The sequence below is a fragment of the Otolemur garnettii genome, unplaced genomic scaffold (genome assembly GCF_000181295.1).
Source record: "Otolemur garnettii isolate 467f Iridium unplaced genomic scaffold, OtoGar3 scaffold00044, whole genome shotgun sequence".
NCBI lineage: Eukaryota > Metazoa > Chordata > Mammalia > Primates > Galagidae > Otolemur > Otolemur garnettii.
Genome location: NW_003852439.1, coordinates 1,032,137 through 1,059,232, shown reverse-complemented (window position 1 = coordinate 1,059,232; position 27,096 = coordinate 1,032,137). Strand labels below are relative to the sequence as shown.

General features: G+C 41.5%; 1 protein-coding gene across 1 annotated transcript in view; it reads right to left on the bottom strand.

The window, feature by feature from the left end:
- The window catches only part of DNAH3 (dynein axonemal heavy chain 3), a 190,638-nt gene that overhangs the window by 38,515 nt on the left and 125,027 nt on the right, over positions 1–27,096 (bottom strand). The window contains exons 44-51 of the mRNA XM_023513826.1: positions 19,707–19,830; positions 19,459–19,615; positions 18,477–18,620; positions 15,956–16,622; positions 14,403–14,568; positions 11,693–11,909; positions 9,018–9,200; positions 3,354–3,552 (exon numbers count right to left, since the gene is read on the bottom strand). Coding sequence (XP_023369594.1) covers positions 3,354–3,552; positions 9,018–9,200; positions 11,693–11,909; positions 14,403–14,568; positions 15,956–16,622; positions 18,477–18,620; positions 19,459–19,615; positions 19,707–19,830 — 1,857 coding nt within the window. The remainder of the gene's footprint in view (positions 1–3,353; positions 3,553–9,017; positions 9,201–11,692; positions 11,910–14,402; positions 14,569–15,955; positions 16,623–18,476; positions 18,621–19,458; positions 19,616–19,706; positions 19,831–27,096) is intronic.

The following is a 27,096-nucleotide window of genomic DNA, read 5'->3' as shown; positions in this document are numbered from 1 at the left end:
TGGAGTAAACTGCGCGAGCCCTTGTTGTGGGGGAGGGGACTCCCGTCTGCTTGGTGGTGGATTTTGTACCTTTTAGTTGTAATTTCAGGGTCGCAGCTCGCCTCAGGAAGGTTGAAGTGCACTCTTCAATCGTCTCTCTTGTCTCTGCTCCAAACCATCAGCTAATTTGCTAAGGTTCTGTCCTTTCAGCCTCCTTCTGGACGGGAGCTTCTGTAAAAAGCTGGCTGCAGTTCGCCATCTTGGCTCCGCCCCCCTCCACTCAGGTATTTATTACAACACAATTCGCAATTGCAAAGACATGAAATCAACCTAATTGTCCATCAACTGATCAGAGGGTAAAGAAAGGCTTTTGCAGTGACTTGGATGGCACTGGAGGCTGTTATTCCAAGTGAAGTATTGCAAGAATGGAAAATCAAATATCACATGTTCTTATTTATGCCCAGGAACTATGCTTTTGGTGTGCATCGTCATGCAGAGTGAAAAAATAGACATTGGAGCCTCAAAAGGGATGAGGGTTGGAGAAGGGTGAGGAATGATGGGTAGGGTACCGGCCCCATATACTGAGGGTGGCGAGTTCAAGCCTGGCCCCTACCAAACTGCAACAAAAAAAATGTACACTATGGGTGATGGGTACAATGTATACTATGGGTGATGGGTACACTAAAAGCCTAGACTTCACTACTATGTGATACCTATATATAACAAAACTCCACTTGTACACCCTAAATCTATTGAAATTAAAAAATCACCTCCATAGAGAGGTTTCCTTAAACTTTCTCTATAAGGTGGGGTCCCTCTGTCCCTCCCCCAGAATTTTCTTTCATCTTGCTTGCTAGAAGGTCCATTCCCTTATAGCATTTATTGCAATCTGTGAGTTTTCATTTACATTGGATTGCCTACCTCTCTCTCAAAGCCATAAGCTCCTGTTTACTAGAATGTGGCACATCACCTGAGACTCAGTTGTCAATAAATATGGATTATCCCCTTTAGAGATATCAAGAAGGCAACAGGAGCTGCAGCCCGTGGAAATATGTTTTGAATATTCTTTCCCAAGTCTGGGAGGTAGGTTGGATGGCACTCAATCAGTCCTCCTTATGATAAATGTGATCAAGTGACGCTGTGGTCTTGTGAGAAAGAGTTAGGTGAGGGGGGCAGCTTTCAGACTTACAACTGGACGAAGGCTACCCATGGCATGCCCAGAAACATAGCCAAGCCCTGACTCTCCTTAGCAGCCATCATGCTATCTAACAACTAATCAAGTGAGTACCGATCCCTATCCTGGAACAGTGCTCCCTTTATTGACATGTTGGAATAAATTTGAGAGCCTTTTTGGCTCATGGTACTTTGAAAGTTCAGGCTCATCAAAAAAGAGTTACTCTGAGACGTCATATTAAGTACAATAGGCCAAATGTGGCCCATTTCTAATTGCAAGAGCAGCAACCAGCCAAATATTTTCCATGAAGGTTTTTGTTTGCATACCAGAAAGTGATCTGCTCCCCTTAAATTCAGGTACCCCAAAACAAATTCAAGTGCTTTTCTGCTTGATTCCAATATACCCTATAGATTGAATGAATAATATATATGATTTGCTATAATTTTAACTTAATGGTGAGTCCTCTGCTGATCTTCAGTGATTCAAGAGGAGAACTGACTTTCATAATCTGGCTATGCTTTGTGTGTCTCAGCAAGTCTCAACACTGGCTGCACCTTAAAGCACCCCCAACTGCAGGAGCTTTAAAAAAAAAAATTCTTAGTGCTCAGGCTACATCATAGACCAATGGAATAAGACTTTCTAGGAGTGGAGCAAGGACTTTAGCAATCCTTAGTTCTCAGGTGACTCCAGGGTACAGAAGTCCTGGCTAACTCATCCTCACTCAGGCCAACTTAATATATCCCAGTTGCTTCCCTAAAGGATCTATTTATTTATTTATTTATTTATTTGAGACAGAGTCTCACTTTAGCATCAGTAGATTGCTGTGGCGTCACAGCTCACAGCAACCTCCAAATCCTAGGCTTAGGTGATTCTCTTGCCTCAGCCTCCTGAGTAGTTGGGACTACAGGCACCCACCACAACATCCAGCTATTTTTTTTGTTGCAGTTTGGCAGGGGCCAGGCTTGAACTCGCCACCTTCGGTATATGGGGCCGGTGCCCTACCCACTGAGCCACAGGTGCTGCCCTAAATGATCCTCTTGTAAAGTCCGCTCTGCTCAGTATCACCTCTGCATACTAAGCAGCGGGAAGCAGGAACCAGAGGGTTTCAAATAAGAAATTGGAGATTTCTAACATTTCAGAAGGAATGAAGGAATAGCAGGTCTGTTTCAAGGACAGAAAGACTCGAAAGGGCAGGAAATCAAACTGGAGGTGGTTTTTAAAGTCCTTGTTCAGTTCTAAGTCAGGGATCTTAATATATGTTTCTATTCCTAATTTTAAGAGAATGAACATTCAACTATTAATGTTTCTAGGCTCAATGGCATTTTTTTTTTTTTGAGACAGAGTCTTGCTATGTCGCCCAGGGTAGAGTGCTGTGGCATTACAGCTCACAGCAACCTCAAACCCCTGGGCTTAAATGATTCTCTTGCCTCAGCCTCCCAAGTAGCTGGGACTACAGGCACCTGCCACAACATCCAGATATTTTTTTTTGTTGCAGTTGTCATTGTTGTTTAGCTGGCCCGGGATGGGTTGAACCCACTAGCCCTGGTGCATGTGGTTGGCACCGTAACCACTGTGCAATGGGCACCGAGCCTAGGCTCAATGGTATTAAGAGCTTTCCTTCCTCCCTCTTCTATCCCATTCTCCCATTTCTAAGTCTCCCTATTATCTCTCTCTCTTTCTCTCTCTCTTTCTCTGCCTCTGTCTTTCTCCTAATTGCTTTCCCTCCTGGTCTCGCTCTCCCTATTTGTTGTCTTTTTATGTGCACGGGTGTGTGTGTCTAGCTGTCTCAGTCTTTTTCTCTTTCTTGTCTCATTCTTTTTTCCCTCTGGCTCTCTTTCTTTCTACTTCTCTCTCCCTAACTCTCTCTTCTCATCAACACATGACCCCGATTGTGTTTGTTCCACATTAGGCCTTTTGTGGACATAATCTCTGTTTTTGTAACAATTTGCAGGCCGGGGCCTTGTCTAGGCTCAGCTCACTCACAGATACTTACATTTTCCCAACTGATTGAGAGGACAGAGGTTGGTGAAGGAGTGTAAGAGAGAGCTCTGGGTGCATATGAACATGCTGGAGCCTTTCTTAACTCCTTCAATCTCAATGATTCTGCCTGAAAGCGTGGGGTGGGTGCTGGCACCCTACTGCCAGGGAACAGTGGCCTGTGCAGGCGTCAGAGTAGAACGCAGGGGTGAGGTGGGGTTACCGGAGCCACTGGGGTCGGGCTTCCTCTCTGGTCTCAGCCCTTTCATGACACAGATGCTCTCCATGACCAGCTTCACAGGGCCTGGTGGGTTCTGCATCGACTTCACCAGTGAGATGTCGGTCGGGTTCAGTGTGTCCAGTGCAGCGAGTGCAGCCTCGAGTGCTGGCATCGCTTCGGCCAGGTCCCCCTCACATTCAACCTGCAGGCAGCACAGGGACCAAGGGGATAAGGGCCAGTGCCCAGTGTGACCAGGGCTGTGGCAGAGCTCCCCTCCTGGAGGAAGCAGAGGAAGCAGCAGGAAGCATGTTCTGCCCAGGTGCCTTTCAAGGATTGGGTGGGGTTACCGGAGCCACTGTTGGCCAGCAGCTGGGATGCACGCATGGACTTTTGGGTTACGGTTTGGATGCCCTAAACATTTGAGCATTTATGTCACTTGTGACTTTAAAAACTGAAGCTTTGGGGTTTAACAGGTTCCAGAGAGATATCTGAAATAAGCGAGTTCACATCTGTTGGTGAGAGTTGAGAGATGGAGCAAAGAATGAGGGTTTGGGGTTGAGTGACAGATGGGAGAGAGGGTGAGGGCAAGTTTAGGTAAGAAACAAGGCATGAGGGGTGGCAGAAGGCTAGGGATGGGGCAAGGGTCCAGAATGTATAACACACCCTCAGAGATGGGGTTGGGGTGCAGTGAAGGATGGGGGGAAGCTTGGGGACGGGATAGAGTTTAAGGCAAGAGAAGGATGGGCAATGGGGACTGAGATTAGAGCCGGATAAAGTCACAGCCGGAGGGGGGGGGGAGCTCTGAGAAAATGGGATAGTATATATTTTGGCCAAAATTAGTGCAATGAAATATTATTCAGCCATAAAAAAGAATGAAGTACTCCTACCTGCTAAACAGAGATGAACCTTGAAAACATGCTAAGAGAAAGAACCCAGACACAAAAGGCCACCCGGTCTATGATTCCATTTCAATGAAATATGCAGAATGGGGTATCCACAGAGGAAGAAGGTGGGTTAGTGGTTGCCAGGGGTTGGCATCCATGGGAAATGATGCTAATGGGTGTGATGAAAATGTTCTAGAATTAGAGAGTGGTGATGGTTGCACAACTTTATGAATATACTAAAAAACACTGCATTGCACAATTTAAAAGTGTTGATTTTAAAGGCATGTGAACTACATCTCAGTTTATTAAAAAAAGAAAGCTTAATATTAAGGATTTTATTTTATTATTATTATTATTATTTGTAGAGATAGAGTCTCACCTTATCACACTTGGTAGAGTGCTGTGGCATCACACAGCTCACAGCAACCTCCAACTCCTGGGCTTAGGCAATTCTCTTGTCTCTGCTTCCCAAGTAGCTGGGACTATAGGCACCTGCCACAATGCCCGGCTATTTTTTTGTTGCAGTTTGGCTGGGGTCTGGTTTGAAACCGCCACCCTTGGTATATGGGGCCAGCGCCCTACCCACTGAGCCACAGGCGCCACCCAATATTATAGGATTTTAGAACTGGAAGGGACTTTATAGATTAGTTAGTAATCCATTTACTAAATCTCACACACACACACACACACACACACACACACACAGAGTTCCAAGAGTAAACCATACATCTGGTTAGTCACAGAGCCAGGTTTCTGGCTCCCCATTCGGTGAATTCTTTGTTAGTCCTGTGGGTCCAAGGAGTGATCACACATCCATGATTAAAGTAAACCTGGCTCAGTGCCCGTAGCACAGTGGTTACGGCGCCAGCCACATATACGGACTTGGCAGGTTTGAATGCAGTCTGGGTCAGCTGAAACAACAATGACAATTGTAACAAAAAATAGCTGGGTGTTGTGATGGGCACCTGTAGTCCCAGCGACTTGAGAGGCTGAGAGAATCACTTAAGCCCAAGCGTTCGAGGTTGCTGTGAGCTGTGGCCACAGCACTCTATCCAGGGCGACAGTGAGGCTCTGTCTCAAACAAAACAAAACAAAACAAAACAAAACAAAACAATCATCACAGGCACCCAAGGCTTTGTAGTTCTTTGCAAGTTACTTTCTTCCAGACAGTCTTGGAGCAAGCTAAATGGTTTGTCAAGTAACTAAAAAAGGCCTGTCATAATAATACAAGGCCTGTCCTCTGTAATAGTGATGCTCCACCCTGCTTGTGCATCAGAGTCACTGAGCAGCATAAGAACCTCCTCATGGTCAAGCTCCACGCCCAGAGATTCTGATTCATTCAGTCTGGGTGGGGTCTGGGCATCTGCATTTTTTAAATGCCACCTAGGTGACTCTGACATAGAGATCTGTTGAGAAACTTTAGTTGACCTGATCAAAACATTAAAAACAAAGGACAAGAAGGAGTAGACTTCAATGTCTTGTGAGGGAATGACTGATGTGTCATGTGTCTGGTCAAAATGATCATTAAGGTGATTATATGACATCTTAGAAAAATGTTTGTGATAGGGTGTTAAAAGGGGGCGAAAAGCAGGAAGGACATTACAACTGTGCTGTGAGTGCCATAATGTAGAACTGTCTGTGTGTATAGACAAAGGTGTTAAAATTGAGTTCTAAGAAATTCTTTCATATGTGTTGTTACGACACATTAATTAGTTTATTTGTTTTACAATAAAATAATTAAAAATGGTCCCTGTGTTTTTAGCAATGCAAAGAGCCACAGGACTGGTTAAGAGGTATGAAGCTCAGAGCACTCTGGATGAAATATAATCGGATCTACAGTAATTTTGGCATATATTATCCTCATTAGGGTGAAAAGAAGTAATTCATTGGCTTGAAAAGAACTAACTAATTTAAGCAACCATTGTATTTGTGAGTCAAGTGTTGGATACCTGACTTTTTCTCTTCCAGTCTCTTAATCTTCCCAGCATGGATTCCATTTGCACAATTGAGCCCCTCCTGGGCATTAGCATTAGTTGCCCCTATTGGGTAATCTGGCGGTAAGAGGAGATTAGAGAAAATTCCGCAGTCATCCTATGGAGAAGGACTACAGCCCTGAAAGGTTCAGGCCTCAGGGGAATTGCAGAGCAGACCCAGGTTTCTTCTCCTCCCTCCATAGTTTCTTGCACATCCTGACTCATCTCCAAGATGTCACTCCCAGTATGGGTGATGGGATGGCAAAGCATTACGCCTCACCCTTTGCACCGAAACCCGAGGTGGCAGTTTACTGCCTGGGGGTGGGTGTGGTGGGGAGTCCTGCATCATCTCCTCAAAAACCTTGTGTCATTTTTCACCTCCCTCCTGCTCCAGGAAGTTGCTATTTTCTCCTGACATTACAGAGCAGGATCCTGTGTATGTGTTCCCCTTCCCTATGGTATCCACCCCCACTCATGCCAAGAGGCCTTCATCACATAGGCAAGCCCCTGGTATAGAGCAAAGAACAACAGTTTTGGAGAATAGCAAACATGGACCACTAAACTCTGACATGTGCTATAAAATTAACCTGTTTTTCTTTCAGTACCCCTATTTTATAAATGAGGAAACGAAGGTTAGGAAAGGACAGAGTTAAAATTGAGATCTGATGTCCCTGATTCTGGTACTGAACCGTGGAAGAGTTGCAAATTCATGTTCCTGAGGGGTCAGGCCAGTGATGTGAGTGTGGGAAGCAGGTTGGTTGGGGCTTTGGTGAATAGGAACACACAGGGGCAGCCTCAATTTGATGCCGCTAATGAGTGCAGCCCAGAAATGCAGGTCCAGTGTTGCCAGAATGCCTAGTGCTTTTTAAAGAAAAGCTGACATTTCAGAATTTTTACTTGAAGTCTCCTGATTTTTTGTCTGATTGATTTGTTTTGAGACAGAGTATTAATCACTCTGTTGCCCTGTGTAGAGTGCCATAGTGTCATAGCTCACAGCAACTTCAAACTCTTGGGCTCAAATGATCCTCTTGCCTCAGCCTACCAAGTAGCTGGGACAACAGGAGCCTGCCACAACACCTGGCTAGTTTTTCTATTTTTAGTAGAGATGGAGTCTTGCTTTTGCTCAGGTTGGTCTTGAACTCCTGAGCTCAAGCAATCTATCTGCCTCAGCCTCCCAGAGTGTTAGGATTACAGGTGTGAGCCACCATGCCATGCCAAGTGTCCTGATTTTTAAAAGTTGATAACTTTCTGATTTTAAAGAAATACTGTGTGCGTCACAATGCACATGTGCTCCTTGGCTGCTGGTTTGCAATTTCTGGAATAATAGTTAAAAGCAAGGGCTTGGCATCAAAGAGCTCTGAGTTTGAATGCCACTTGGTAACAGTGTGACCTTGGACAAGTAATTTACATTCTTGTACCACGATTTCCTAACTGAGGAATGATACTATTTGCTTTGCAGGGCTATGAGGATGACAAAAGGTTATATAAAGCAAAAGGAGAATAATACTCTCCACAAGGGAAATAATTTTGTCTATCTTGTTCACTCCTATTTCCCCAATGCCTAGTGAAGTGCCAGCACATAGTAGGTGTTCAATAAATATTTGTTAAATGGAGTAATACCAGAGAAACCAGTGTGGTGCTGATAAGCAGTAACTATTATGTACATGTATTGTTATCTTGTCATGGAATGGGTTTGTTGCATGGTGGTTATTATCTTTTATGGTGTCCATTTGCCTCTTGTCTATGCCACTGGGATTAGGTATGAACAGTTTCTATAATCCAAAGTATGCATTGTGGGACTCTGGGCCCAGAGATCAGATCCCCAGGGAATCTGCCACAGGCCAGGTCCCAGGTCTTATTAGAGAAAAGCCAAACTAAAAGACCTGTCCTTTTTGGGAAAATGCCCCATGATCCATTTGTGATAGAATATAGACACAGCACAGCTTCCTTCTTGCTCAAGCCCTTGTTTGAAAAATGGTCAAAAGAATTTTCTAACTGCTAAGTGGGGACAGTGGGACAAATATCTTATACTTATGTGCTATGAACACTGGATTCTAATCCCTCAACTAGCTATGCAGCTCTGGAAAGTCATTTCCCCACTAAATTTTGATGCCATCAGATCTCAGATATTGATCCCTAAGTGTCAGGATAGTTGTGATACTCAAATAGGAGTATCTTTAAAGATACTTTAAGAATTCTTAAAAATTCTTTAAGAAATATGTAACATCACATCAACGTTAATCAGATTTTCTTCATTAGAAGAATGAAGGTCTGAATGCAGGTCAAGCCCTTCCCAGGACCACTTTTCTTTGGTATGAGAATCACTTTCAAATGGGGTACTCTAGGTTCAACATTCTGTCTTCTGACAAACATTTGTTCCACACCTACAACATGCCAGGCAAAGTTGAACAAAAATGTGACGTAGGTAGAGGAGACAGCATGTGGATATCTAAAGGAAGAGCAGTTAGGGCATAGGGAATAGCCAGTGCGTGCCTTGTGATTATTTAAGGAATAGTTAGGAGGCCTGAGTGGCCTGAGCAGAATAAACGAGGGGAAAGTAGTAACAGATGAGGTCAGCACATGTTGAGTTTTACAGACCTTGACTCTGAGTGAGATGGAGAATATCTGGAAAACAATAATGCTTCCTGGGGAGAGGCACGTGTCCCAAAGACTTGCTTCATCACTTACTACCTATGTGATGCTGGAAGAGCTGCCTGCCCTCTGATCCTCACTTTTCTCATTTGCAAGGTGGGCACAACCATGCACATTGTACAGGACTAGATTTTTCCCTTCCCCCCAGCTCTTTGTACCTTGATTCCATGAGCGACGGCAGCAGCAGCATTGGCTTCTTTTTCATCTGCTTGCACCAGAAGCTTCTTGGCATCGGCTTGTATGGTCTCCTCTTCAATTTTCACCATCATTTTAGCAGTCTCCTCAGAGGTGAGGATGAGTTGAGGTTGAAGGGCAGTCAGTTCTACCTGCATGACTGCCACCTGGCAAGGAAAGAGGGGTGAGAGGAATTCAGGGTCAGCTATGTCAGTGCTGAAAATGGCTAAGGGGGCAAGAGTTGAAATGATTCTCCAACTTATGACATATGCAGAAAATACAAACCAATGATTTTGACATAGTGTTTGGTATATATTTGTTGGCTAGTGATCAGTTTTTTGGTCTCTCAATGCTATGTGTTGTATTTATCAAACGCTGTGCTATAAGCACTAGACATATAATGGAAGACTAAAAATTTTAAAAAGGCATAGTCTGTCCTCGTTAAGCCTACATTCTAATGCTGGAGGAAGGGAGAAACAGACCAAAAGCAAGTTAAGAAAATTTTTTTTAAGCTTCATTATTTAAGGCTGTGGAGGAAATATACACAGCTGAAATTCCTGGGACAGAAGGAACTTTCAAGGCTACTTTCTCCAGTAGTGCTATGGACTGAATATTTGTGTCTTTCCTCCTATCCCATTCACATGTTGAAGCCTAATCCCCAATTTGATTGTATTTGGGAGTGGGGCCTTTGGAGGTAATTAGTGTTAGATGAGGTCATGAGGGTGGGGCTATGGTGATGGGATAAATGCTCTCATCAAAGCAGGAAGAGACATGAGATTTATCTCTTACCACTATGTGAAGACATAGTGAGAAGGTGGCTGCCTGCAAACCAGGGAGAGAGCCCCCACCAGAACTGGACTTGCTAATGCCTTGATCTTGGACTTCTCAGCCTCCATAATTGTGAGAAATAAAAAAAGGTTTGTTGTTGAAGCTACCCAGTCTAGAATATTTTGCTATGGCAGCCCAAGCTGACTGAGAACAATAGTCTGATGCCCTATAAAACATTCTTACCAATCAGTCTTCTGGTCTTTGTTTGAACACCTCTAATTATAGGGTGGTCACCACCTCTCAGGGGAGTTCTGCCATTTTTCAGACAACTAACTTGCCTTCAATCAGATTTCCCTGATGAAAAGCTGAAATTTACCCATATGCAGTTTTTATCCTCTGGTACTGATTCTGCCTTCTAACACAGCTCAGACACAGCTCAGAATTAGATTTCAAATATTTGGAGAGGGTTTTCATGATCTTGTATTCATTGCCCCCTGGAAGCCTGTGGGACATCAGAAGCACAACTTGCTTGCCTAGTTAGGGACATGGGCTCTGGAGTCACAGAGATCTGTATTGCAGCTTTAGCCCACTACTTGCCAGGCTATGTGATTATAGGCAGGTCACCTGGCACCTTTGCATTTTGGTTTCTCTGTAACTTGGAGATGATAATAGTATTTTCCTCATACATGGCCAGGAATGTTAAATGGCATTGTTATTCTCTTTTCTGATTGAGACTATCCTAGCTCCTTTTGCTGTTCTTCAATGTAGTATGCTCACCCTTACCTGGACAGACTCCAGTTTCAACATCTCTCTAAAAGCCGAGGACCCCAAGTTGGAACCAACACCCCTAGAAGTAGGGCTACCTCTGATGTTCTTTCCTATCCTAGTGCTGCAGTGTTTGTGAGTTTCCTGTACACAGCAATAGGTCAATCTATTGTAAATTAGTCAGTTGCCTCAGTTCTTTGTTGGAGCTGAAAATCCATCCATATGGCTCTAATTGTAGATAGTTTGTTAAGTGGCTCCAACCACAAATTAATTAATAACCTATATATACCAGGCATTTTGCTAAGGATTGTACTTGTGTCACCTCATTTAATCTTCATAGCAGCCCTATGCAGTAACAGCTGTTATCCCCTTTTTGTAGAAAAGGAATTGAGACCCAAAGAGGTAAAATAACATGTTCAGGCTCTATAGCTATTGTGTAGTAGAGCTGGAATTGGAGATCTGGTCTGACTCTTCTGCCTTACCCTGCTCAGGTGCCCACAAGGATGAGATAAAGGAGGCACTTGCCTTGAGCACTAAACTTAAGTGGGCACCAAAAAACTCAGTATTCAAGATAAGTAGTTCTTTATTGCAAAATGTGAAGAAATCAAAATTAATGCAAAAAATCCATGATGAACAAAATGTCTAAATCTTTTTTTTTTTTTTTTTTTTCAGACAGAGCCTCAAGCTGTCCCCCTGGGTAGAGTGCCGTGGCATTACAGCTCACAGCAACCTCCAACTCCTGGGCTCAAGCGAGTCTCCTGCCTCCGCCTCCCAAGTAGCTGGGACCACAGGCGCCCGCCACAACGCCCGGCTATTTTTTGGTTGCAGCCGTCATTGTTGTTTGGCGGGTCCAGGCTGGGGATTCGAACCCGCCACCTTAGGTGTACGTGGCTGGCGCCTTAGCCAGTTGAGCTATAGGCACTGAGCCAAAATATCTAAATCTTAAAGAGAAAATCCCACAGGGCTGGCATTAGGGCAAGGCAGGTGAGGTGAGCTCTGCAAGTACAGGGTCAGATCCCGTCTTTCCTTGGTGTCCTCTTAAATTCTGCACATTGAACAAGTGTCTCACCACCTCCATCTTGTCCTGGGCCTCTCTTCATCCCTGTTCTATTTTGGCAGTGCTCACCTGTGAAGATGCAAATTCAAGTTTCTGTAAGCCTGTCAGATAACGGCTCCTCATCATATCCACCTCTTGCCTCTTGCTGTTTAGGAGAGTCTTGAAGGTTAGAATCAATTCAAGGTAGGAGGTAGGGGTCACGTAGTTGTGTCTACGAAGCGTATTATAATAATCAAGTGACAGCTTATTTACGCTCTCCTGAAAATATTTGCACATGGAGACGACCCTGCCGGGAACACCAAGGCAGTTAGGCGGGACCCAGCTTCCTCCAAGATTTGTGACAACTTTGGTTACAGATGTGAGGGTGTGAGAAGACACACACTGACTATGACCCACTAGAATCCAAAATTCTCTGAAGACAGATCAACGGATTTGAGATAGAGAAGAATTGGTGGGGAAGGGTGCACATTCTTACTGAAATGTCTTTGATCAAGTCATTTCTATCTCTGATCCATCTGATGAATCACCAGGGATTAAGCAGAAGTTCCTAACCTTTCACTATCTGGAGAAACCTCCTGGATTAACAGAACAATGTTTTAAAATGTAGGGTGGGCACAGTGTCTCACAACTGTAATCCCAGAACTTTGGAATACTGAGGAGAAAGGATGGCTTGAAGACAGGAGTTCTAGAATAGCCTGAGCGAGAATGAGATCCTATCTCTACTAAAAATAGAAAAATTAGCTGGAGTCCAAGCTACTCAGGAGGCTGAGGCAGAAGGCTCACTTGAGCCTAAGAGTTGAGCTATGACAGCACCACTGCACTCTAGCCTAGCCCAGTGACAAAGCAAGACCCTGCCTCAAAAAAAAAAAAAAAAAAAAAAAGGAAAAAAGCATATAATATAGGATTACCAAGAGAATCAATTATATTGAAATAGACTATACAAAACTTTTTTTTTTTTTTTAGAGACAGAGTCTCATTTTGTCACCCTTGGTAGAGTACCGTGACATTACAGCTCACAGCAACCTCCAGCTCTTGGGCTTAGGCGATTCTCTTGAGTAGCTGGGACTATGGTGCCCACCACAATGCCCAGCTTTTTTTTTTGTTGTAGTTTGGCTCAGTCTGGGTTCGAACTCGCCACCCTTGGTATATGGGGCAGGCATCCTACTCACTGAGCCACAGGTGCTGCCCTATTCAAAACATTTTTAAAACCAAATTTGTGCTATAGTTATATACATACTTCTTTATTGATGCATTCAATCAGGAGTCAGCAAACTTTTTTTGGGAAGGGTCAGATAGTAAATTTTAGCCTTTGTGGGTCACATGACAGCCATCAGAATTACTTTACCATTATAGGGCAAAACAGCCATAGACAATATGTAAACCAATGGCATGGCTACATTCTTATAAAACTTTATTTACAAAAACAGGTTGTGAATCGAACTTAGCCATGGACTATAGTTTTCCAACTCCTGCATTAAATAATAAGACTGGGAAGCAGGTCTAAAAACCATAACTTTAAAAGAAATTATAGCTGAGTTATCTGTTAGATTGAATGAGTTATGAAAAGACTGTGATTCCTACTGGTAACAACATCATTGGTCCTGCTAATCCCACTGGGTTTTATTGCCCACATTCATCACTGAAGGACATGCAGAGTATTAGCTGGATGTCAGTGGTAAAAGAAGATGTAATTTTCCTCATTTATATGCCTACCCACTGTATTTTATCTACCAGCCTGTGGACGCATTTAAGAATCTTCTGTTATAGAGAATAAACTTTAGACCTGGTTGTTTGTTCCTTCACATTAACCTGAAATAAATTTACTTTTTGAAAAAAGAAAAAGAATAAACTTAAAAATTCTCAGAATGGAATTTAAGGCCACAAATACTGGAATCCTACCTACTTCTTCATTTTCATTCATTCATTTAATAAACAGTAATTGAACCTACCTTGTACCAGGCATCAGTTAGGCACCGAGGATATAGAAGTAGACAATGAAGGCTAACTGATCCCTGCTCCCATGGAGCACCCAGAATGGTCAACATTCTCATCTCTTCCCTTACTGTAGCCAAAATTAAGTCCTACCCCACTTTTTAATATTTATGCTCTGTACATAAAAGAGTAAGTTTTTCACCCCTATAAGAACCAGTTTCCATCTCTTCAGCAGTAACATTGTTCCTGTTGAAAATGCCTATTCTAAGACTACTGAAATAGCTGTATTGTTCTATCCAGGGCCTCATACCTATGATGACAGCATATCTCCAGGACAATTCTGAACAATACATTTTTCTTCTTTTTCAGCAAAGGTACTTTATTAAATATCTAACTAAATGTGATTTGAATTTAAAAATGTAAGATATTTTCTATATGTAAATTGAAAAATCTTTAAAACAACCATAAAAATAGAGCCAACACCTGGACTGACTGACTTTCTTCCTTTCTTCCTTCCTTTCCTTCTTTCCTTTTCTTTTTTTGAAACAGAGTCTCACTATGTTGCCCTCAGTAGAGTGCCATGGCATCACAGCTCATAGCAACCTCCAACTCTTGGGCTCAAGCAATTCTCTTGCCTCAGTCTCCCTAGTACCTGGGACTACAGGTGCCCACCACAATGCCCCACTATTTTTTTTGTTTGTTTGTTTAGCAGGCCCGGGTTGGGTTTGAACCCACCAGCCCCAGTGCACATGGCCAGCGCCCTAACTACTGAGCTATGCGTGCCCAGGCCAGCACCTGGATTTTCAATCTGGAATATTTGGTATACTAAAATGCAGCTAACACTTACTCTACCCGAATGCTGTCATCAAGTTCCACATCTTCTAGAAATTTGTTGGCCACCAACTCCAGAGCATCTGTGGGCCATGACTGGAACCAATCAATTGTACAGCAATTGATCAGTGAAGGGAACATCCTCAGGCGGTTTCTGAAGGCATCCCCGATTGGACTCATGGCTAATGAAAAGTAGATTTTGTTAATTCTTTTTCTCTGAGGCAGGCAGACCCAAAGGGGCAAGTAGGTATTTCTAAGGATTTTGATGGTGTAGGGGAATTCACTTCCTGTGGTACTCCAGGAGTGTGATTATGAACAGCCACAACGAGTGACTGAGAAACTCAGAGGAATCATTGGGTATTTTCATGTAACTTTGTGATGTGATCTCAGTGTAGTGCAATAGACTCTAACCAGCTCCACACATCCCCGCCCCCATTATAGTCCCTTCTGCATCCTTTGGGTCACTTACCCAGAGCAGCTTGAGCTCTCTGACTCAGAGACACAGGGAGCCATATATAGTTACCTACAGAAGTTACCACGAGGCTATCAGCTCATTTCTAATCTTGTCTCCATCCAACTACAAATTTTGGGTTCTACGCTCCAAATTCCATCCCCTGTTTATTTAGATGCAGTGTGGTAGAAGGAAGCATGATGCATAAGTGGAAGTGTGAGGAGGTTAGTGTGGCTGAAGAACGGGGGGAGAAGGGGAATGTTGGTTTGAGATGAAGTGTGGATACAGGAGACAATCTAGCAAGTGGCCTTATGAGACTATAGGTTAGGAATTTTGGTCATTATCCTACTAGAAAATAATTCAAGCGTTTAAGTTTTGTGTGTATATATGTGTATGCCTAACACACAATGATCAAATTCACACTATATGAAGAAAATCATGCAGGCTCAATGGAACAGAAAGGACAAGAGTGAAGACAGAAGGTTGCAGAGGTGAGGTCTGGAGGAAAGACAGCAGCTTAGCTAATGTGAAGGTGATGGAGGCCAAGATAAAAGGGTGACTATAAGGAGGTGAAAAATCGATGAGACTTGGTAATGAGAGAAAAGTATTCAACCTAATTCCTAGGTTTTCAGATAGGCAGGGAATGCCATTAATAGTGATAAGAACAACAGACATTGTTCTGTGCAAGGGTCATATACTAGAATGTGCTTTTTCTCTAAGGAGAATTCAGAGAACTATAGAGAGTGGTTTAAAACAGTTGTTCAGGTACATTTCAAAACTATTAAGAAAGGAACATAATTGTGATGGATGTGTTAATCAGTGCAATGTAAGCATTTCACATTGTATATCAAATCAGTACACTGAACCCCATAAATGCACCAATGTACACAGTTATGAGTTAATAAAAACAAAAAAATAAAACAATTAAAAAACAAACAAACAAACAAACAAAACCCCCAGTTGTTCAGGAGAGTGGGACAAATTGTTGGAGGAACTCCAGGCCCTCACCCCTGCCTGTAACCCTGAGACCATTGCTACAGGATTAGGGTTTCTAGGGTTCTCAGAAGACCCTGAAACACCCCGGGGAAAAAGGGCAAACTGAGTTTGCTTCATCTTACCAAGGACAATGTGAAGGTTCTTTTTCACCTTCTCAATAAAGAAGTTATACATGGAAAGGGGAGTGACTTCCATCTTCTCTCCTTCAGCCCTGGCTGCCGTTTGCATCTTCTCCACGATGTCAGCCTTCTCATCAGCAGGGAAGATATTGGGCACATCGCCAGTGTTCAGCAGCATGTTGATGTCCTCCACAAATGACTCATCCTTGATCTGGTTGTCAGCAAAGAGGAAGACGGTGCTCTTGTTGGCCACACCAGCCTGCAGCATGATCTTCTTGACATCCTCCCGCCAGTCATTGCCAGTGTAGTTCTTAGTGATCTCAATCTGGTAAAGCTCGTATGAGTTCATGAATGTGGACAGTTTGGTGGCACTTTGCCGTCCACTGCCCCCAATGCCCACCAGGAGCAAGTGGCCTTTGTCTTGCTTCAGAACCCTGCAGATCCTGGAGATGTGCTCAATGGCAAACCTGAACATGACCAAGGACATGGGAGCCTTACTGACATTGTTGAACTCTTCCAGATAGTACTCCATGACTGCTGTGAGCTGTTTCATGTCAGTGATCTCATCATAGATTTTTTGGTCACTTTCTGGCTTGAGATAATCTCCAAAGAAGAGGCTACGAATATTATCATCAACGATCTTTCCAGTAGGTGACAAGTGGATAAGCACCTATGAGAAGAATAAGTCTCAGTTGGGCATTCAGCCAGTGGCCCAACAAGGCTGGGTGGAGGGATAGAACAGGAGATGTGTGTGTTTCCTCTGAGCACATTCTTCAAAGTCATGGTTCATTAATAGTTTTTTTTAAAAAGCATAATATGTGGACCTGATGGTTGTAAAAACTATGATGAAAGGACATTAAAGAAAGCATGTAAGGGTAGTGCCTGTGGCTCAAAGAAGTAGGGTGCTGGCACCATATGCCAGAGGTGGTGGGTTCAAACGCAGCCCTGGCCAAGAACTGCCAAAAAAAAAAAAAAAAAAAAGGAAGAAAGAAAGAAAGAAAGAAAGCATGTAAAAGCAAGAGTCAGTCTACTACTAAGTGGTCAGACTGTAAGGTCCCCAGAAAAGGCAGTGGAAGGATGGCATTATTTTTTTATTTGCTCTTCCTCTACCAAATAGAGATACAGGCACTACCTCTGGCCTCCACTCTGTGCCTAGAGTAGGTATGTTTTACAGTTTTTGACGAGGGCTGGGTTTGAACCTGCCACCTCCGGTATATGGGCTAGAGCCCTACTCCTTTGAGCCACAGGCACCTCTCTAGATATTAGCACCTGGTGATGCTTTTGCACTTAGAAGAATGGAACATGAAACAGTTTTGAAATTATTCTATGGGAAATCACAGCTTCCTAGCAATGAAGGTAGAACCAGATGGTGCAAATACATAGGTTTAAAACAACAGTTTTTATATTAAAATGGAAAAGATAAGATGGAAGACCATAACAATCTTTCACCTCAGTCAAACCAGAAAAACTTAATGGTTCATTTCTCAACTCACATTAATTGACCCTGAAATGCATTTTAAATTATTTATAAATAAATAACATCATATATTAAACCACTTTGAATAGATCCACTTTGGATGGATACAAATTTACACGTTACTTCAAAAGTGAAGCAAAATTGGGGCAAGAAAATATCACTAAATCAAGTGACTGGTTGACTCAATATCATTTCCCAAAGTACAGAGAAAAGAGCTGTGTGTCTCCATTGGGAGGGAACCTGAACTGTGAGATTAATGTGATCAAATACTTGGAACTATTTCTGAGACCACAGATCACAGAACCTGGCTTGCCTTTTCTTATTTATTTAAAAAAGTTCAGACTAATATGAGGATACCAAAGATTAGGTAACATAGTTTGTGTTTCTAGGGTAAAGTTCAGGTTGTAGTTGAGGCAGCTAAGCCCTTCATTCAGGGGGGGTGCAATGTGTGCATCAGGTGAGAGCCCAACAATCCTCCTCCCTCCTTTCCTTTCCTTTTTCCTTCCTCTCCCCTCCCCTCACTTGAATATACTTGTGTTCTTCTCTTGTATGGGCATGTAGTTGTTTTTCTATTAGATTTATATTAGTATTGAGTACACTGGATACTTGCTTTTCCATTCTTGTGATACTTTACTAAGAGGAATGTGTTTCAATTCCATCAGGTAAATACAAAAGATATAAAGTCATCATTTTTTTTTATAGTTGAATAGTATTCTGTGGTATACATGTATCACACTTTATTAATCCATTCATAGGTTGCTGGGCACTTGGGTTGCTTCCATGTCTGGGCAGTTGTGAATTGAGCTACAATAAACATTATCATCTAACCCCAGTGAGAACAGCCCACATCACAAAGTCTCAAAGCTGTAAATGTTGGTGTGGATGTGGAGAGAAGGGAACACTTTTACACTGTTGGTGGGATTGCAAACTAATACAGCCTATATGGAAAGCAGTATGGAGAATCCTCAAAGAGCTAAATGTAGACATTCCCTTCTGTTACTAGGAATCTACCCAGAAGAGAAAAGATCATTTTATCACATGGCTTACCTTTTCTACCGTCTGCTTGAAGCAATTAGAGGTGGTTTCCTTCACCATGTTGAAGAAGACTTGTCTGTCTTCTTTGTCAACCAGACGGTCATAGAAGACTCGATAAACCTCATGGATCCAAAGCCGGATAAATTTTTCTACATCCTAAAAATCCAGAGTTAATTATTTGAGTGAAAAGAAGGTGGCACCTGAGGTGCTAGTTCTCTAGTAGTATGTAAATGCTTGGGTGAGGATTAAAAAAGCTAATGTTTATAAAATACTTAGCACAATGCCTAGGATAGACTAAATTCTTTCTTTCTTTATTTTTTTTGAGACAGAGTCTCAAGCTGTCGCGCTGGGTAGAGTACCGTGGCCTCACAGCTCACAACAACCTCAAACTCTTGGGCTTAGGCGATTCTCTTGCCTCAGCCTTCCAAGTAGCTGGGACTACAGGCGCCCGCCACAATGCCCAATGTAGTTTTGGGATTTTGTTATGTGGGCTACTCTTACTGGAGTTAGATGGTATCTCAAAGTGGTTTTGATTTGCATTTCTCTGATGATTAAAGAAGACGAGCATTTTTTCATGTGTCTGTAGGTCATGTGCCTCTCTTCTTCAGAGAAGCTTCTGTTCAGGTCTCTTGCTCATAGTGAAATGGGATCACTTGTTCGTTTCTTAATACTAACTTTGAGTTCTCTGTGGATTCTCAAGAAGTTTGAGTGGGAGGGGAAGGGAAGGGGGAGGTTCGACAGAGGGAGGGTTTGAGTTCTCTGTGCCTGCCCCAATGCTATTTTTTGGTTGTAACTGTCGTTGTTGTTTGGCAGGCCTGGGCTGGATTTGAACCCACCAGCCCCGGCGTATGTGGCTGGTGTCCTAGTTGAGCTACAGGCGCCAAGTCGTATAAATTAAATTATTAACAAAAGTTATCTTTTATTACTATGACACATACCATATAGCTAAAGATATTGATGAATGATCTTGGTAGCAGAAATGATAGTGGCTGACCTGCAGGTGGGTGTGAGGGCAGAGCAGTACCCCTTGGATGACCCGTGAGAAGTCCCGCAGGTTAAAGACGTAATGCGACTTAGAGGGGGTTGGCAAGAAGTTCTCCACTGCAGTTCTATATATCGTCTTAGTAGCTTGCACCAGTATCTTTCCATGCCTTGGAAGGAAGGGGAGGGCACACCAATCAAGGAGGAGCCACAACTGAGAGTCCCCAGGCCAATATACTGGAAGACATGAGAACCTCTTACCTTAAGAATGACACATCAAACCCTTTCCCAAAGTGCCAGTCAACAATGGAAGTGAAAATCTTGGTTAAAATGTCATCCTCAAAGGCGTTGATAGAAATGATATTCAGATGGCGAGTGAATCGTCCTGGAAAAGATGCACATGTGGGTGCACACACAGTCACACTGCCTAGACCTAGTGACCCTGGATATGGGAGAGTTGGCTTTCCTTCTGTCTTCATGTTCGAGGGCTGAGCTCTGTATGGCAGTCTCTAGCCACAGGGGGATATTTAAATGAAAATTAATTAATACTAAATGACATTAATCTCAAGTGCTCAAGAGCCACAGGTGGCTAGTGGCTGCTGTATTGCACAGGAAGTATATAGCAGCACTGGTCTAATGCTTACGATTGATTTTATACTTGAAGAGATTGGTCTGGGAGAAAATTTTTTGAGGAAGACCCCTAGGGCAATTGAAACAATACCAAAAATACATTACTGGGATCTGATCAAATTAAAAAGCTTCTGCTCTGCCAAGAACACAGTAAGTAAAGCAAGCAGACTGCCCTCAGAATGGGAGAGGATATTTGCAGGTTACATTTCTGGCAAAGATCTGATAACCAGAATCCATAGAGAACTCAAACTTATTAAGAAACGAATAAGTGATCCCATTTCACTATGGGCAAGAGACCTGAACAGAATCTTCTCTGAAGAAGAGAGGGACATGACATACAGACACATGAAAAAATGCTCGTCTTCTTTAATCATCAGAGAAATGCAAATCAAAACCACTTTGAGATACCATCTAATTCCAGTAAGAGTAGCCCACATAACAAAATCCCAAAACTACAGATGTTGGCATGGATGTGGAGAAAAGGGAACACTTCTGCACTGCTGGTGGGACTGCAAGCTAGTACGTTCCTTTTGGAAAGAAGTTTGGAGAACACTAAGGGAACTTAAAATTGACCTGCTGTTGGATCCTGCAATTCCTGTACTAGGAGTATATCCAAAAGACCAAAAATCACTTAGCAAAAAAGATATTTGCACCAGATTATTCACTGCAGCTCAATTCATAATAGCCAAGTCATGGAAAAAGCCCAAGTGCCCCTCGATCCATGAATGGATTAATAAATTATGGTATATGTATACCATGGAATACTATGCAGCCTTAAAAAAGATGAAGCCTTTATCTGTTTTATGTTTACATGGAGGGATCTGGAACATATCCTCCTGAGTAAAGTTTCTCAAGAATGGAAGGAAAAGTATCCAATGTACTCAGTACTTCTATGAAAACTACTTATATTTACTCACAATTTCTCGTAAAAAATAGAACACAACTAAAGTCCAGGATGATGGAGAGAAGTGGGGTGGGAGGGGAGGGGAGAGGGGAGGTTCAAGAGAGGAAGGGTAAAAGACAGGATCACACCTATGGAACATATGACAAGTCAAATCTGTGAAATGTAGAACATAGATGTTTTGGGACAATAATCAAGTAAATGAGGTGAAAGCTATGTTGATTGGCTTAACGTAACCATGTTAGATTGTATGAAAAAAAAATCAGTACATTGTACCCCACATTTGCATTAATGTATTCATGATATGTGTATCTGACTTAATAAAAAAATATAAAAAAAGATTGGTTTTAAAAGATAAGGGCAACATGTGATCATTGTAAAATAGTCAAACAATTCAGAAATCTTTTGTAGAAAGTTATATCTCCTTTTTTCTTTTTTGAGACAGAGCCTCAAGCTGTCCCCCTGGGTAGAGTGCTGTGGCATCACAGCTCACAGCAACCTCCAACTCCCGGGCTCAAGTGAATCTCCTGCCTCAGCCTCCCAAGTAGCTGGGACCACAGGTGCCCACCACAATGCCCAGTTGTTTTTTGGTTGCAGCCATCGTTGTTTGGTGGGCTCGGGCTGGATTCAAATCCGCCACCTTAGGTGTATGTGGCTGGCGCCTTAGCCACTTAAGCCACAGGCGCCGAGCCTATATCTCCTTTTTTCACTCACCTCCCACATACCAACTTAATTCTCCCACTGCCCAAGTTAACTATTATTAATTTGGTATTATTATTATTATTATTTTTTGCTGATGACATAAAGTTTACTATAAAACTCCATGGAATTCCCAAATAACTATTAGAATTATTGGTGAATTTAGCAAGGCCACAGGATTTGATATTCTTCTATCTATTTATCTAATTCTAGATATCTCCATATCTATATATACCAGTTTTATTGATATCCTAATAATAATTCACACACCACATACCATCTAATTCATCCATTTAAAGTATACGATTCAATAATTTTTAAGTATATTCAGAATTATGCTGCTATTATCACAATTTTATTTTATTTTATAGACAGAGTCTCACTTTATTGCCCTCAGTAGAGTGCTGTAGCATCATAGCTCACAGCAACCTCCAACTCCTGGGCTTAGGTGATTCTCTTGCCTCAGCCTCCTGAGTAGCTAGGACTACAGGCACCTGCCACAATGCCTGGCTATTTTTTTGTTGCAGTTTGGCCAGGGCCAGGTTTGAACCCACTACTCTCAGTATATGGGGCTGGCGCTCTACTCACTGAACCATAGGAGCCGCCCCTATTATCACAATTTTAAAACATTTTATCCAGTCCAGAAAGAAACACTGTGCCCAGTAGCAGTCACTACTCATTTTCTTGTGGTCCTTGACAACTAATAATCTACCTTCTGTCTCCATAGATTTGCCTGTATATTTTTGGAAAGACATTTTGTTATAAAGTAAAATACAGATACAGGAAACCATATAAAACAAATGTATTCTTTAATGATTCATTACAGAATTGATATCTTTACTTTACCATCCAGGTCAAGAAACAGAACTTTGCCAGCCCTCCATAGAAGTTTCTTCACACAAACCTCCATCATAGCTCTCTCCTCTTTCTCCCTCTAAAAGTTATCACCATCCTGACTTTTACAGTGATTCCTGCCTTACATTTCTTTATGGCTTTTGTCACTCAAGTTTCATTCCTAGACACCAGAGTTTAACCCTGCTATTAAAAACCTTTTTATATCTTTAAGTCTCTTTTTAATCTATTGGTTCCTTCCCAGTGTTTCTTTTCTCTTTTATTTGTTGATGACATGGGATGCTTGGCCTGTAGAGTTTCCAAAGACGGGATTTTGTTGATCACATACTCATGGTGCAGTTTAACACAAAATTGTAATTGTATCCAGTGACTTGATCAGATTCATGCTCTATCCCTTTGGCCAGACTATAGGGGGTGGTATGTTCTTTCATCAGAAGGAACATGATGAGTTTCTCCTTTTATGACGTTGGTAACTACTGGCTCAATGGCTATAGGCATTAATTCATTGGGCATTGCAAAATGGCGGCATTCTGAGTCTCTTTTTCATTTATTAGACAGACTATTTTTATAAAGAGATTTGATTATATAGTGGTACACTTCATATAAATAAGTCAGGGTAAATTTTTTGATTCTTTCTCATTTACTTGTCAGGTTCCAAGATAATTAATTAGTTCCCTAACGTCCTCTGAAGGTGATCAACTAATATTATTATGGATTCAAGGATTTATTTTGATAAATTTCAATTGGTTGAAATTACTATTATTGTTGAAGCTCAATTTTCCTCATCTTTGGCCAGTGAGAGCCTTTTTATATTGATAACTCCTGAGTTAAGTCCTTTTGACATAACTTTAGTAGTCTTTGACAGCTTTCTTATTATCTGGTGTATCAAGAGGTTACAGATGTACTTAATATATTTCTTGCCCAAGACATGCAATCAATCATTTATCTAAGAAGCCCTGGTTTCTTTTAGTGGGCAATTGGATTTCAGGACTACTATCTGGGAGGTAGGCATTCTCATTGTTAATGAGTTAGTCATTACTTCTAGACCTTTTCAGGGGACATGAATGGACATCATGGGTTCAAATTTAGGACTGTAGGGCTTTCCCCTAACCTCTTGTATATAACATCTTGATCTTTCTTTCACATGACGACTCCTGGTTCTCAATGACACAAGGATAAGATAAATAGAAAATTGCATAATTATTCATTTGTATAATCTCACTTCATATATACAACACCTTCAGAATAAGAATATACTACTACCACCAATTATAATAACTGAAAACAATTAAAAAAAATTTTTTTTTGAGACAGAGTCTCACTTCGTTGTTTTTGGTTGAGTGATGTACCATCACAGCTCACAGCAACGTCAAACTCTTGGGCTTAAGTGATTCTCCTGCCTCAGCCTCCCAAGTAGCTGAGACTACAGGCATCCCCCCACAACGCCTGGCTATCTTTTTGTTGTAATTGTCATTGTTGTTTGACAGGCACAGGCTGGGTTCGAACCCTTCAGCTCCTGTGGCTGGTGCTCTAGTTGCTGAGCTATAGGCACAAAGCCCAGTTTAAAAATTTTTATACATGTCATCCTTACACACTCCCATTTTCAGTTGTTTGACATCTACATCATCGAATTATATAGTCTTACACCATATAAACTCTCCCATTTAGTTTTAGTTTAATAAATAACTATATATTTAATACTTACCACCAGTTGTTATAATGATCTCCAAATAGTCATTTTGATTGATTGTCTGAAACTCATTTTCTAGATGATTCCTGAGAAAGGGCTTATGGAAATAATAGTCTCTGAGTTCTTGCATGTTGAGAGCACTTTTACTTTTATACTTGGAAATCAGTTTTGCTGGCTATAAAATCCTTAACTCTCATTTCATTTCCTTGGGTATCTTAAATATGTTAATCCATTTTCTTCTGGTATTGAGCATTGCTATTGAAAACTCATAAAGATGCTCTAACTTTTTTTTTGTTGTTGTTGTTGAGACAGAGTCTTACTATGTTGCCCTCAGTAGAGTGTGGAGGTGTCACAGCTCACAGCAACCTCCAACTCTTGGGCTTAAGTGATTCTCTTGCCTCAGCTTCCCAAGTAGTTGGGACTACAGGTGCCTGCCACAATGCCCAGCTATTTTTTTATTGCAGTTGTCATTGTTGTTTAGCTGGCCTGGGCTGGGTTCAAACTCATGAGCCATGATTTATGTGGCTGACACCGTAACCACTGTGCTATGGGCACCGAGCCAAGATGATCTAATTTTATTTGCTAGTAAGTCATGTGCTAGTTTTGCCTAGATGCCCAAAATAATTTTTCTTTTTCTTAAAAGTCTAGTAAGTCACGCCTGTAATCCTAGTGAGGCCGAGGCGGGTGGATTGCCTGACCTCATGGGTTACAGACTAGCCTGAGCAAGAGTGAGACCCTGTCTCTAAAAATAGCCAGGCGTTGTGGTGGGCACCTGTAGTCCCAGCTACTTGGGAGGCTGAGGCAAGAGAATCACGTGAGCACAAGAGTTGGAGGTTGCTGTGAGCTATGACATAACTGCACTTTATTGAGGGTGACAAAGTGAGACTCTGTCTCAAGAAAAAAAAAAGTCCAGTAAGTTTTTAAGTTTATGTCTTAGTGGTGATTATTTTTGAGTCACTCATCTTAGGTATACAATCTTCTTAGAATTACATACTCTTCCAGTATGTAATTAAAAACTGATTTTTTTCTTTCCATGAGCTGTTTAGTGCATTATGGTTTTTATTGTTTCTTTACTTTGATTTTTTCTTCAGACACTTCTGTTAGTTGTATGCCGGATTTTCTTAGTGTAACTTAAACATTTGTTGCTTGCTCACAAATCCTTTTAATCCTTCTTTTCATTTCTTTTTAAAATTCTTTTATTGTGATAATATATATGTATTGTAAAACTTACCAGTCTAAACATTCTTTTTTTTTTTTGAGACAGAGTCTCATTTTGTCACCCTCAGTAGAGTGCTGTGGCATCACAGCTCACAGCAACCTCAAACTCTTGGGCTTAAGCAATTCTCTTGCCTCAGCCACCCAAGTAGCTGAGACTACAGGTGCCTCCAGAATGCCCAGCTAGTTTTAGAGACAAGGTGTTGCTCTGGCTCAAGCAATACACCCACCTCAACCTGCCAGAGTACTAGGATTACAAGCGTGAGCCACTGCACCTGGTCACCACATTCACATTGTTGTGTGATCATCACCACCATCCATCTCCAGAATTCTTTCATTTTCCCAAACTGAAATTCATTAAACACTAACTCCCCAATTCCTCTTTCCCCACCCCCTTTTAATAGCTATTCTACTTTCTGTCTGTATGAATTTGACTGATTTGAGTACCTCATATAAGTGGAATTGTACAATATTTATCCTTTTCTGACTGGCTTATTTCACTTGGCATAAATGTCCTCATGGTTTATCCATGTCATAACACATGGCTTCACTTAATTTTTATTTAAAAAAATGTCATCCTTTAAATTTCTTTTCCTTCCGACATTGTTGGTTGTGTTTATTTTATTTTGCATTCCTTTTAGTTTTGGCTTTATTTCCAAAATAACTTTCCTCCTTATTTCTTGAGTTCCAATTGCTGAATTTTTTATTTCTGATTTATGTTGTTTTTTCATGTCTTGCATCACCTCATCAATGTTGTTTAGATCGTTTTAAAGTAATAGATTACAGTTTTTTGAATGTTCTTTTTATTCCTTTGAAGTAGGGGTTTTACTCTGCTCTTTATTCTCTTTATTATTATACTCACTTTTATGAAATGTGGCCCAATCCTTTTTCCCCCTCATTTCTGTATGGAAATTAGAAGGAAGCTTGATTCAGATGGCTCTTCTAATGCTGCTGTAACACTCCCCTTTCTCTTGGTTTCTTAAATGTTAAAAAGTATAGTGAGTTGCTTTCTGAAATTCCCTGCCTCTGTTCCCATCTCTCACTTTTATTTGGACCATCTCTTTCCTTTGTTTCTATTTTCCTTCACCTGCTCAACTTGATCAGCTCCCAGCAGCTTCTCTTCTCGGATGGAACTTACCCGTGAACCACCTGACGACTGCTTTGGGGTTCTTCCATTCTCAGGTCTGTTAGACGGCTCATCACTCCCTCTGCTTTCTTCTGGACAGACGCAGATAATATGCAGGTTTTGTAGCCAACAGTGATTTGTTCCCACTTATTTGTATTTTGGAATTGGTAAGGACACCCTGCAAACTAGCCTTGGCTTTGGTATCTAATTGCTCTGTTTTTATGTGACAATTTGGGAAGATCCAAAAATGTACTGCTTTTGCTGCTGCCATATCCCCAAATTTCTTTCCATACATATGCTAAAAATTATATACAGGGTGTCCATAAAGTTTATGTGGAATTTAAGGTAGTTGTCTATTTAAAATTGCACATAAACTTTATGGACACCTTTATATATATATTCATATAAATATATATTTATATATTCACATATAAATATATACATATGTTTATTTATGTTATACATATATAAATATATACATATATTTATGAATGTATATTATATTCATATAAAAATAAATATATGTACATATATTTAT